Here is an 11,992-nt window from a genome sequence, read left to right as displayed (position 1 = left end):
AGGTGTGCTCTGATTGGCCAGCTATCCAGTGCATTGTGATTGGCTGAATACCTCTGTGTTACGGAAGAAATGTTACGCCCCTTACAATATTGTGATGCCGTGTCCCGGCGTGATGAGACAACACCAATAAAACCCATTATAAACTAGGCATTTGTTGCATCCAGTGGGGACATAATTACGGATTATATTGCGTATCGCGCCGCGTAAACAAAAAACCATGTCTGCATTTGTGATCAGAGAAACGACAAACAACAAGCGTTACTCTACACTGCCCGAAACTCGCGTTTAAATCGTCAGTGGCAAATTCTTTAAATATAAAAAACTTACTTACAGGCTGTGAGTCAGAAGCGCCAGACTGTGGTTGGCACTGCCCCACTTTATAGAAACAGCCTTTGAGCACAGATGCATTATAGTCTACTCTAGCAGGATCAGGAAACAGTCCTCCATAAAATGCGCTGCACACATCTGAATATTTGGGTTGAACTGTTCTGGAACAGTGTTGTAAATACAACTGAACCACTGATTTCTAGATGTGTCCTCTTTTGGAAGGCCAAACAAAGTTATTTCGCTTTCACAACAAAACACACCGCATCACACACGGCGGGCTAGCGGTAACCACATGTGACGACCCCGGGCTGGACTCCGCTTCGTAAAAAAGTAAATTCACTGTCTGTAAAGTAGAATGCAGAAGAAGAACATTCAACACACTTAAGCAATAAAAAAAGAAGCACAAATGTGTATCTAGAGTAATTTTTGCTTATTAGTATGTTTGAATTGGATCATCGAAGGTCAGCAGAAAAAACATTGGTTGATAAAATGGGATTAAATACATAAAGGATATTTATGTTATCTAACATTTAATTATTGGAGGTTTTCGTCATATTCTGAGTTGCATTTCACTGTTTTTATTCATTTTGAGGAATGCTGAATCTGTTTTTTGTGAGTGAGATGAATTAATGCATGTTCACATTTATTCTAGAACTACAGTAACATCTTACTCCTGATTTTCTCTCAGCATGCAGACGGCAGAGCTGTCAATCAATAAATGGGGGAAAAGTAACTGGAGTTACTTATTTGAAAAAGTAACTCCAATGTTTTCTTGTAAATTAAAAAGTAATGTGTTACTTTACTAGTTACTTGAAAAAAGTCATCTGATTATGTAACTTGCATTACTTGTAATGCGTAGCCCCTAACATTGCTGATGTTTTAAATTGTTTTATACAGTTGTTTGAAGCAACTGAATGCCATATTTTATATGAAAATAAACAAGCTAAAAACACACTTTCAGAAAATCTTTTATTGCTTTTCTATAGCATCCTATAGCTTTTCTATAGCATCACGCCTCAAATATATTGGTTTGGTTTCTTCTTTAAATAAAAAAAGTAAAAATATGCATGGTATTACAATGTTATACTAAAACTGAAATTAATCCTCTTTTAAAAAAAAGGCAAAACAAAGTAGTTTCACTTTCACAACGAAACACACAGCTTCTTCACGACATGGCAGCAGCGGCAACAACAATTCTACAGCGAGAATTAAAGTTACGCCTTGTTTCTTTGCGTGAACATTTAGGCGGTGTTATGCAAATCTTCCCACACTGTGACGTAGACGTGGGGGCGTGTTAGAACGAGCCATTTTAGGAGGGCGTTGACAAGTCTTAACTTTTATAAAAAATATCTCTTTGGGTTTGAGACTTTAGTCTTTACAACTTTAGGGATCTTATCTATTCACGAACAGCTTGTAACACATTTTGTAACAGAAAGGAAAATTTGAAATTGCATCATATGACCCCTTTAACATCAAAAACCACACCCTTGATGCCTATGTAGAATGTTCTAAATCGCTTCAATTATGAGATTCCATGATGGTTTGGATGCTTTCTATGTAGGCAGCAAGGCAGCTCACTTGGTTTTGGAACAAAGCTATGTATTTCTACTTTAGTTGGTCTCTATATACAGTTTCTCTATTCCTGACCTCCTCCTTCCTCTTCAGGTTCAGGGTGTTGTGCCAGTCCATTATTGCCCATAAGCTGTTTGACTATGTGGTGCTGGTCTTCATCTTCTCAAACTGCATCACTGTGGCTCTGGAGAGACCCAAGATCCTTCAGGGTAGCCTGGTAAGACTGAGGCCAATGGACCATTGATTCAGTTTTTTTAACCTATTTTAGTTATTGATGATTTCCATGTTGTCCACAAGCAGATATTCTCACAGCACTGACAAAATTCCAGCTTTTTCCACAATTTTGCTCTCTTTTTTTCCTCCCTCCTCTTCTTTCTGCAGGAGAGGCTTTTCCTCACCGTGTCCAATTACATTTTCACAGCCATATTTGTGGGGGAGATGACACTCAAGGTAAATATTTACATTCACAGCATGATATATTGTGCTGATTTCAGAACTCCCATGTATAGATTTTTTACCTTCCTGTATGTGCTAACATGCCTCTGATCTGTGTTGGTATATAAAGAGAAAATTATCAATATGGTAATTGGACACTCTAAAAAAATGTGACACTCAACAGTTGGGTTAGTCCATATTTGACCCAACATTGGGTTGAAACAACCCAGCATTTTTTAGAGTGCATTCACAGCCATTGCAGATACTGTGAATATACCTACTACTTTCTTTTCTTTTTTCTTGCATGTTTTAATGGTTTGAGTATAATATAATCCATTTAGTTATGCATATAACATACAGTGGGGTACAGAAAACACCAGTGAAAATGGTTCTATTTTGCATCTATTGCATCTTTCTATTTCAATGCAATTTTTCCATTACAAATTATATTATCAGCATAAAAATTTGAATGAAATGTTTCAGTCTTAGTATTTGATTCGCCCGTCCGTATTTTGCTTTAGCGATAGCTGCACAAAGGTTTTTTTTTAACCTAACCAATCATGTTCTCCAGCATAATTTGAGATATTCCAAAGTACTTCTTATGCTTCATTGGAAACTACAGCAACATACCGCCTGTACAGAGTCAAATTTGCATATTTGATCAGTGACCTAGAAATAGTTTGAAATGTTACAGTTTTTTTTAAATCCCAAATCTTTCAGTTTTATGTATGAAAGAATATTACATAATGCATCATTATATTATATTTTGATAGATATTGAACAAAATTGCACGCATTCAGATTCATTGGAGACATTGTTAAAGACTCTGGTCGTTTGAATGGGTAATTAGCTAAATGTTTTCCAGTAGATGAAACAGTGTGTGTGTATCTCTAATCCATCTCTCATTTCGTCATCTTCCTTTCGCTCTTTCTCACTCGTTTTCACACACACTTTCTCCTCTGGACCTTTTGAGAGTGGGGTATTACGTTTGCTGGCTGGCTCTCTTGTGGCAAGCAATTAAGCAATGATATTAATTAGAGCCAGTTTCCCCTTTCAGATGCAGTCAATCTCACAGACTGGCCCATCTATTCAGCTGGAAATGCATGGCACTTGTAGGTCATCAGTTATGTAACTTAATCAATTATTGGGAAATGGAACAAACAAGAAATAGACCTGTCAAAAGCAACACTGCATTACATAGTAGGACTATACCAGACTGTTGTAAGTGAATTTGTATGATTTTATTTTATTTTATTATTTTATGATTTAATTTTTATTGGTTGAATTTATTTTTATTTTTTTATTATTGTTTGTATTTTATTTTATTTATTTGTATTATATATTTTATTATTTTCCATCCATCCATTCATCCATTTTCCAAACTGCTTGTCTTATGTACGTAGAGTTACAAGCATGTTTTATTTTTTTAAATGTATTTTTATTTTTCATCCACCAATTCCAGACTGCTTGTCCTATGTAGGGCCATGAATATAATCCTTTTTTAAATGTAGTTATTTTATATATTTTATAATAATACTTATTATATTTTTTAGATGTTTTTCATACATTTGTTGCCATTTAAAATGTCTTGTCAACCGCCTATACGCAGTTAATATAAGATGATGCAGAGCATCTCCTTTACTGTGGACATTTTTAAAAGCGTTTGTGCGGTGGGAGACACAAGTCAAACAATGATTCCACCTTTCTCTCGAGGACCAGAAAGTCAACAATTACAGTTTATCCTTGGGGAGGCAGATTCTGCAAGCTACAGCAAAAATATACATACCGGTATAACAGCCTGAGGGGCAGCGGCTGATTTTACTGTCCCCAGCCCACCTACACTCGACTAATAGGAGTTCTGCAAGCAGATCTGCTCTCACTCAAAAAGCACCTTCTTAAATTGCTAGCGTGAGTGTCACATTACTGTACAAGCCTGGTATGCATCACTGATTTATTATTGGCTTTCTTTGGCAGTATTGTAAAGAAACTGTCAGACTAATACAGGCCAAATTGATCCCAAGAAAGAGCAGATATGTGTCGCAGTACGACATCTCATTTCTTAAAAGTACATAATTCTCTCTGTCTACTCTTTGCTCTTCTCACTCTTTAGACCTTAGCAAATGCTGACGTCAGATCGAGTGTGTGCATGTACTGTTTCTTTCCTGTCACTCGTCTTGTTAGTGTCACAAGAACCTGCCTGGGAGGCCTAAGGCTCAGGTCACCTTGGAGCTTCAATGGATTTTGTATTTTCGTCAATTTTACTGCTTTTTAGTTTCATATTTTTAGCTGTTTTTCCACAAGTTACAATGTTTTTTAAATCTCCTAGTCATATCGCTCAGCCTTCAGCAGCTCCCTTAAGTACATCTGCATCTCACCGCTGACAAAATGGTAGATGTTAGATGTAAATTGTGCAGAGCTCAGTTAAGTTGTAAAATCAGCTCTACAGGAAGCACTATTTTAGGGCTATAATTAGAAGTCTTGGCTTGGCTTGCCTGGAGATCACAAACTCTGACTTTGCTGTCTGTTTCTCCACTTCAGAAAATGTTTCGATCAATTCCAGCAAAGATATGTAAGCAAAATCACACTAGAAGGGACCGGAATGAAATTCTATATCAGATTAGAGGACCAGAAGTCAGTGCTATATAAAACCGAACAAAGTCTATGCAGTATTACACCAGAACAATGAAGATATACATTACAGAACTGCTTGAAGTTTTTATGCTGTCCATTTGAGACATTGTTTCTTTGTTTATTGTAGGTGGTGTCTATGGGTTTGTATCTTGGAGAGCAGGCGTACTTGCGCAGCAGTTGGAACATTTTGGATGGTTTCCTGGTGTTTGTGTCTTTGATTGACATTGTCGTGTCGATGGCGGGCGGGGCTAAGATCCTGGGGGTGCTCAGGGTCCTCAGGCTTCTGCGCACACTGCGCCCTCTCAGGTACATCTAAAAAAATGCAAGCATTCATGTGGCATTGCCCAACATATGCTTGGTTTATAACTCTGCTAAATGCTTTTTTTTATCCCTTCTGACAGGGTTATCAGTCGAGCTCCTGGCCTCAAACTGGTTGTGGAGACTTTGATCACCTCTCTGAAGCCTATAGGAAACATAGTTCTCATCTGCTGTGCCTTTTTCATCATCTTTGGCATCCTGGGAGTCCAGGTAAAGAACAAGATGCTCTCTGAAACATCTTGTCCATGCAAACTGAGGAGACAGTGTGCTACCTCTGATGTTTTAGAAGAGCATTTTGAATGCAACTTTTTAAAAGAAATCTTTGTATCTTTGATAAATATTTGTATCTTTGGAAATTGAGGTGAGTTGTTATTATTATTATTGACAAAATATACAAACACTTAAACCTGTGGCAGAAAGTCACCATTTGTATGTCAAAATTTAGTTTAAAAAAGGCTGTGTATATGATGGTGGTGAGGAGATATCCTCGATAGGATTGCAAATGCTTTGGATGACAAAAGCGTTATATAAATGTGTGTGTGTGTGTGCACGCACGCGCGGTTTTGTGACATATATGAGGACACACATTTGTATAATGACATGGGTATGACATAGGTATTACAAGAAGAAGGTGACTTATGAGGACATTACCTCATGTCCCCAGTTTTTCAAAACGCTTATAAATCATACAGAATTAGGTTTTTTTAGAAAGTAAAAATGCACAAGGTTTCCTGTAAGGGGTAGGTTTAGGTGTAGGGCAATAGCACATACAGTTTGTACAGTATAAAAAGCATTACGCCTATGGAATGTCCCCACAATTCGCAAAAACAAACCTGTGTGTGTGTGTGTGTATTTGATTGATTGATTGATGGATGGATGGATGGATGGATTGATTGAACGATTTCTTTAAGATCATGTGACACTGAAGACTGGAGTAATGGCTGGTCAAAATTTTGCAATCACAGGAATAAATTACATTTTAAAATGTATTCAAATAGAAAACCTTGTTTTAAATTAAATAATATTTCACAATATTACTGTTCTGTTCATTCAAAAACATTTAGATTATTTTTATTTTTTTTATATTTGAATGGTAGTGTTTACATCTTAGTGTTTCAATTTTTTTTTCAAGCAAATATAACTTGGGATTTAAAATGGGGACTCATTACCTGCTGAACAAAAGCTTTCGAAATAATATTTCACAATATTACTGTTCTGTTCATTCAAAAACATTTTGATTATTTTTTTTTTTTTTATATTTGAATGGTAGTGTTTACATCTTAGTGTTTCAATTTTTTTTTCAAGCAAATATAACTTGGGATTTAAAATGGGGACTCATTACCTGCTGAACAAAAGCTTTCTTTTACCTTACTCTACCTTGAAAGTTGCTTTTGTTGTTGTTTTTGCCACTGGTGCCCCCCTAAAAAAAATGATCAATGATGCCCCAGGGGGTCCTGATGCCTTTTGTCTTTTTTTCTTCCAGATTTTCTGCTTAACCTCACTATAATACCCTTTTTCTCTTCCATCACCATTGCTTTCAGTTTCTTTTTAGTTTGTGTTCATTATTAGTTCTTATTCCTTTTCAGTGCAGCATCTTGTTCTTTTCTTCATAGAAAATGTTTTCTTATTCTGTCCTGGCCTCCTTTTATAACACCCTTTTCCTTTCAAATATCCTCTGCTCTGACAGTTTTATTAAAGAGATGCTTGAGTAGTGTGGCGTTGAGTGACATGAAGTGTGTGCCATTTTTTTTGCCTCAACAGCTTTTCAAAGGCAAGTTCTACTACTGCTTGGGCCTGGATGTCAAAAACATCACTAACAAGTCTGACTGCCTCTTGGCCAATTATAAGTGGGTCCATCACAAGTACAACTTTGACAACTTGGGGCAGGTTAGTTTGTTCTCTGATTGGGCTCATCAAATTACATGACACATTCACAAAATACCAAATGCTGAGCAACTCAATTTGTTGCTTTGTTCGATATACCTTTATTTGTGTGCATCTATACCAGAATGACCTCTTCTTTACATTACATGTGGTTGTCTAACTGTCTTTGCAGCATATTTGTCTGTTCAACCCCCATCTATCTTTGTTTGTCCTGCTTGTCTTTCCACCCATCTCCATACTTCCGTGTCTCCTTGCATGTGCTCGTATGAACGTGTGTTTATGTTTTACAGGCTCTGATGTCCCTGTTTGTGCTGGCATCGAAGGACGGCTGGGTCAACATCATGTATCATGGTTTGGACGCAGTGGCAGTGGACCAGCAGGTAATGCTCTTCATGTAACATGTCCATCCTGATAATACTAACCTGGTGAATATAAATTGTGCTCTTTCAATGTCATATGGATGTTGTAATACATTTGCATATTGGTATCACAGAGAACCATCACTGTCAGTCCTCTCATATAGTCCTCTCAGTGTTAACCCAAAGCAGGCACATTTATACAGACTTTTTAAAGTACAAATAGCAACACAAATACAATCACACATGTGATTATACAGAAGTCTAGGGTTTAAAGAATTTAAATAAAGCTAAAATAAATATCTGACCATGGACCACAAAACCAGTCATAAGTAGCACGTTTAGATTGTGTGGGTCAAAATTATAGATTTTTCTTTTATGCCAAAAATCATTAGGATATTAAGTAAAGATCATGTCCCATGAAGCTATTTTGTACATTTCCTACCATAAATACAGTATATCAAAACTTGATTAGTATGCATTGCTAAAAACTTAATTTAGACCACTTTAAAAGGCGATTTTCTCATTATTTAGATTTTTATTTTTTTTGCACCCTCAGATTCCAGATTTTCAAATAGTTGTATCTCAGCCAAATGTTGTCCTGTCCTAACAAACCATACATCAATGAAAGCTTATTTATTCAGCTTTCAGACGATGTATAAATCTAAATTTTAAAAAATTGACCCTTATGACTGGTTTTGTGGGGCAGGGTCACATATTACATGAAAATCTAAAAAAAATAAAAATAAAATGCTTTAAAGAATAGAGGAATTTACTGAAACTCAAATCAAAATTAAAGCTAAATATAAAAAATCTAATGAAAATTATAAAAGCACATAAAATTACTTATTATTCATAAGTTACTTTGGATAAAAGCGTCTGCTAAAAGAACAAATGTAAATGAAAATATAGAAATAAAAGCCAGTTCAGGTTTTCAGAGTGGCCTGGTGCACAGTGTACTTTTATTAAAAACTATATTCTGTAATGAAGATACTAGAAGTAAGCTTTAACAACTGTATAAAATTTAATTTATTTTCTGAATTAGTTATTTTCATACTTCTTAAGTGTTAAAAGGTCTCTAAGTTAAACAAAAGTCAGTTTCTTCTTTAACTAAAATAAAGAGCTTTAAAGAATAAGCACTCAACAGTGAATATTTAATCCTGAATACACACAATCAGCTTCATGAATACTAACAGGCTTTTGGCTCTGAAGCTAAAAACAATGACTTTCAAGAGTCCTCGATTCAGAAAGCAGTAAGCTTGCATCAGTTAGGGACAAGCACATAATGATTAAGTGAAGGCCTGCAGCCAGACCCTCTCACACTGGAAGAGCCCAGCATCTCTAGGGAGTCAAACACAGGGTGGAGAAAAAAAAACTCGTAGATTAAATGGCATGTGTAATTTCCCCACTGCATCATCTCTGTCACACCAGAGTCCACTGCAGGATATAATCTATGTGTGGAAGCAGATGGAACTGTGCAGAGTACCGTGTGCTTTCTCATCCCATGTTTTACAATGAGCTAATTTAGACTTTGGTGTCTTTGTTTCGCTCCACACTGCTGCTAAGCAACTAAGTAAAAGCTGAACCTAAGTTCACTTTACCATAATTTGACCAATTTCCCTCAAGCTTATGAGTGTCTACATTACACAAGGCTGTGTTGATTATATTGTTAAATTAAATTTTAGGCAGCTCCCTGTTCTGACCAGTTTCTTGTGTCGTTTTTTAGTAGTACTTGAGAAGAAAAGCATTGTTATTATCGTTCCTCATTGTTCTAGCCACACCTTGCAGAATAACCCTTCCTGCCTGTCTAGTGCTAGGGAAGTTAATTATACCTGAAATAATGCCTATAGGCAGTTCACATTCACATTTTCTTCAGAAAATCAAGTGTATATCAAGTGTTTGTTCCTAACTCTTTCATTTTCCGTTCTTTCTGTCTCTTCATTTTTCAGCCCATAACCAATAACAACCCCTGGATGCTGCTGTACTTCATCTCCTTTCTCCTGATCGTCAGTTTCTTCGTACTGAACATGTTTGTTGGAGTGGTGGTGGAGAACTTCCACAAGTGCCGACAGCACCAGGAAGTGGAGGAGGCCAAGAGGAGAGAGGAGAAGAGACTGAGACGCATGGAGAAAAAGAGACGGAGTAAGAAAGAGGAAAAGAGAGGAGAGGCAGAAAGCATGTGTCGTGGAAATGGGTTTGGCCAATAAAAGAGTAATAACAATGGAGAACACCACCCTTTTTTTCAATTTAACATGGTCTTTAGTTTGAGACCCTCTTATTAGGCTGAATTAACTTAGATATTTATTTTACCTGCAATAATTCATGATGACAGAATCAACAGGGCCAAAAAATAAATTTAAAGCATAAAAAAGAACGAAACGAAACAAACAAAACACAACAAAACAGTTCCACGGAGAGGAGAATTAAATCCATTAGGGAAAGGGGAAAGAGAGGGAAGGATGGAGCGCAGTGAAATGAAAAGGAGTGTAAATGAAAATAGATGATTTGATTTGCACATGATATGCTGAACAACCAGTTTAATTCTCCAGACATTTCATAATAACATTAGCCAGATGGAAAGACCGCACAGGTGTGTTCTGTGATGCTTCTTTCCTCTGAAGAAAACAAATCTAGTTTACGGACCAGAGAGTAGCCTTTTCGTCACATATATAAACTGTAGATCATTTTGATAGTAAAATATTTTCTTGCCCCAATCTAATGTGCAGAGATAATTGTAAGTAATCCAATAGTAGGTTGATTTTCAGAGAAGTGTGATGATATGATGTTTTAAGATGGAGCCGCGTATGGCTGCCGTGGTGTGGAACGCTCCCGTTCTTTTGCTGTTTTTGTTTGTTTGCTCTGTTTAGTCATTCTCTTACTATCAGTTTTACTAGAGACGAACTACTGGACATAAGGAAACACACACCAGACAATTATTTTCCAGTTTTTGATTATTCAGATGCTTTGTTGGATGTTTTGGTCAGAAGGGCAGCGGTCCTATTCAAAACGTTCCCTTCCTAACAAAACGGATGAACTTCTCCTCACCTGCACAAACAAGGACTTTTCAAAATCTGATGCATTGTGCTTCACTGAAAGCCATTCCGGACAACGCGCTTCATCTGCCGGGCTACCAGCTGTTCAGAGCGGATCGCATTGCGGAGTTAACAGGGAAAACGAGAGGTGGTGGACTATGTTTTTACATAATTTAAGGTTGGTGTTCAGACGTAGCAACTCTGAAGAAGATGACGAAAGTGAAAGTGACGAAAGTGACGTGACATGTGGCCAAGTATGGTGACCCGTACTTGGAATTAGTGCTCTGCATTTAACCCATCCAAAGTGCACAGACAGCAGTGAACACACGCACCGTGAACACACACCCAGAGCAGTGGGCAGCCATTTTTGCTGCGGCGCCTGGGGAGCAGTTGGGGGTTCAGTGCCTTGCTCAAGGGCACCTCAGTCGTGGTATTGAAGGTGGGAGAGAGCGCTGTACATTCACTCCCCCCACCTACAGTCCCTGCCGGTATGAGACTCGAACCCGAGTGCGACTCTCTAACCATTAGGCCACGACTTCCCCCATGTGCTCTCCTAATTTAGAGGCGCTCTCCATAAACTGTAAACCATTCTATTCTTCCAGGGAGTTTTCCTCTTTCATTCTCATGAATGTGTTCGTGCTTCCGGATGCATGCAACAGCTGGCCGAACAGATAACTGAAATGGAACAACGGTACCCGGACTCTCTTTTAATTATTCTTGGAGATTTTAACAAAGCAAATCTCTCCCGTGAACTGCCAAAATACAGACAGCACGTTACATGTCCCACCAGAGACAGTAATATATTGGATCACTGTTACACAACAATTAAGGATGCATATCACTCTGTTCCACGGGCAGCTTTGGGGCTCTCTGATCACTGTTTGGTTCAACTTATACTGACCTACAGGCAGAAACTGAAATCAGCTAAACCTGTATTAAGGACTGTAAAAAGATGGACTAATGAAGCAGAGCAGGATTTACAAGCCTGTTTCGACCTCACTGATTGGAGTGTTTTTTAAGCTGCTGCCACCGATCTGGACGAGCTCACGGAGACTGTAACTTCATATATCAGTTTCTGTGAGGATATGTGCATCCACACCAGGACATTCTTATCATTCAATAATGATAAACCGTGGTTTGCAGGGAAACTCAAACAGCTTTGTCACGCCAAAGAGGATGCTTACAGAAGTGGGGATGAAATCTTGTATAACCAGGCCAGGAACAGACTAACAAAAGAGATCAGAGTGGGTAAAAAGAACTATTCTGAAAAGCTGAGAAAACCATTTTCAGCCAACAATCCGGCGTCAGTATGGTCTGAAGAACATCACCTTGTACAAGACACCACCCCCACAGTCTGTGGAGAATCAACAACTGGCTGACGATCTGAATGTGTTTTACTGTCGATTTGAAAAGGCCAGACTGACACCCAGCACCCTT

General features: G+C 37.8%; 1 protein-coding gene across 1 annotated transcript in view; it reads left to right on the top strand.

Annotated features, from left to right (window-relative positions):
* Positions 1–11,992, top strand: part of LOC107551144 (voltage-dependent T-type calcium channel subunit alpha-1I-like) — a gene marked incomplete at its 5' end in the record, with an annotated part of 106,315 nt that overhangs the window by 47,693 nt on the left and 46,630 nt on the right. The window contains 7 exons of the mRNA XM_016232647.1: positions 1,993–2,116; positions 2,281–2,349; positions 5,093–5,271; positions 5,367–5,493; positions 7,045–7,170; positions 7,458–7,547; positions 9,473–9,665. Of these exons, the coding sequence (XP_016088133.1) occupies positions 1,993–2,116; positions 2,281–2,349; positions 5,093–5,271; positions 5,367–5,493; positions 7,045–7,170; positions 7,458–7,547; positions 9,473–9,665 (908 nt within the window). The remainder of the gene's footprint in view (positions 1–1,992; positions 2,117–2,280; positions 2,350–5,092; positions 5,272–5,366; positions 5,494–7,044; positions 7,171–7,457; positions 7,548–9,472; positions 9,666–11,992) is intronic.

The sequence above is a fragment of the Sinocyclocheilus grahami genome, unplaced genomic scaffold, assembly GCF_001515645.1.
Source record: "Sinocyclocheilus grahami isolate Dianchi unplaced genomic scaffold, SAMN03320097.WGS_v1.1 scaffold416.1, whole genome shotgun sequence".
Taxonomy (NCBI): domain Eukaryota; kingdom Metazoa; phylum Chordata; class Actinopteri; order Cypriniformes; family Cyprinidae; genus Sinocyclocheilus; species Sinocyclocheilus grahami.
This window is presented reverse-complemented; position numbering and strand designations above follow the sequence as displayed.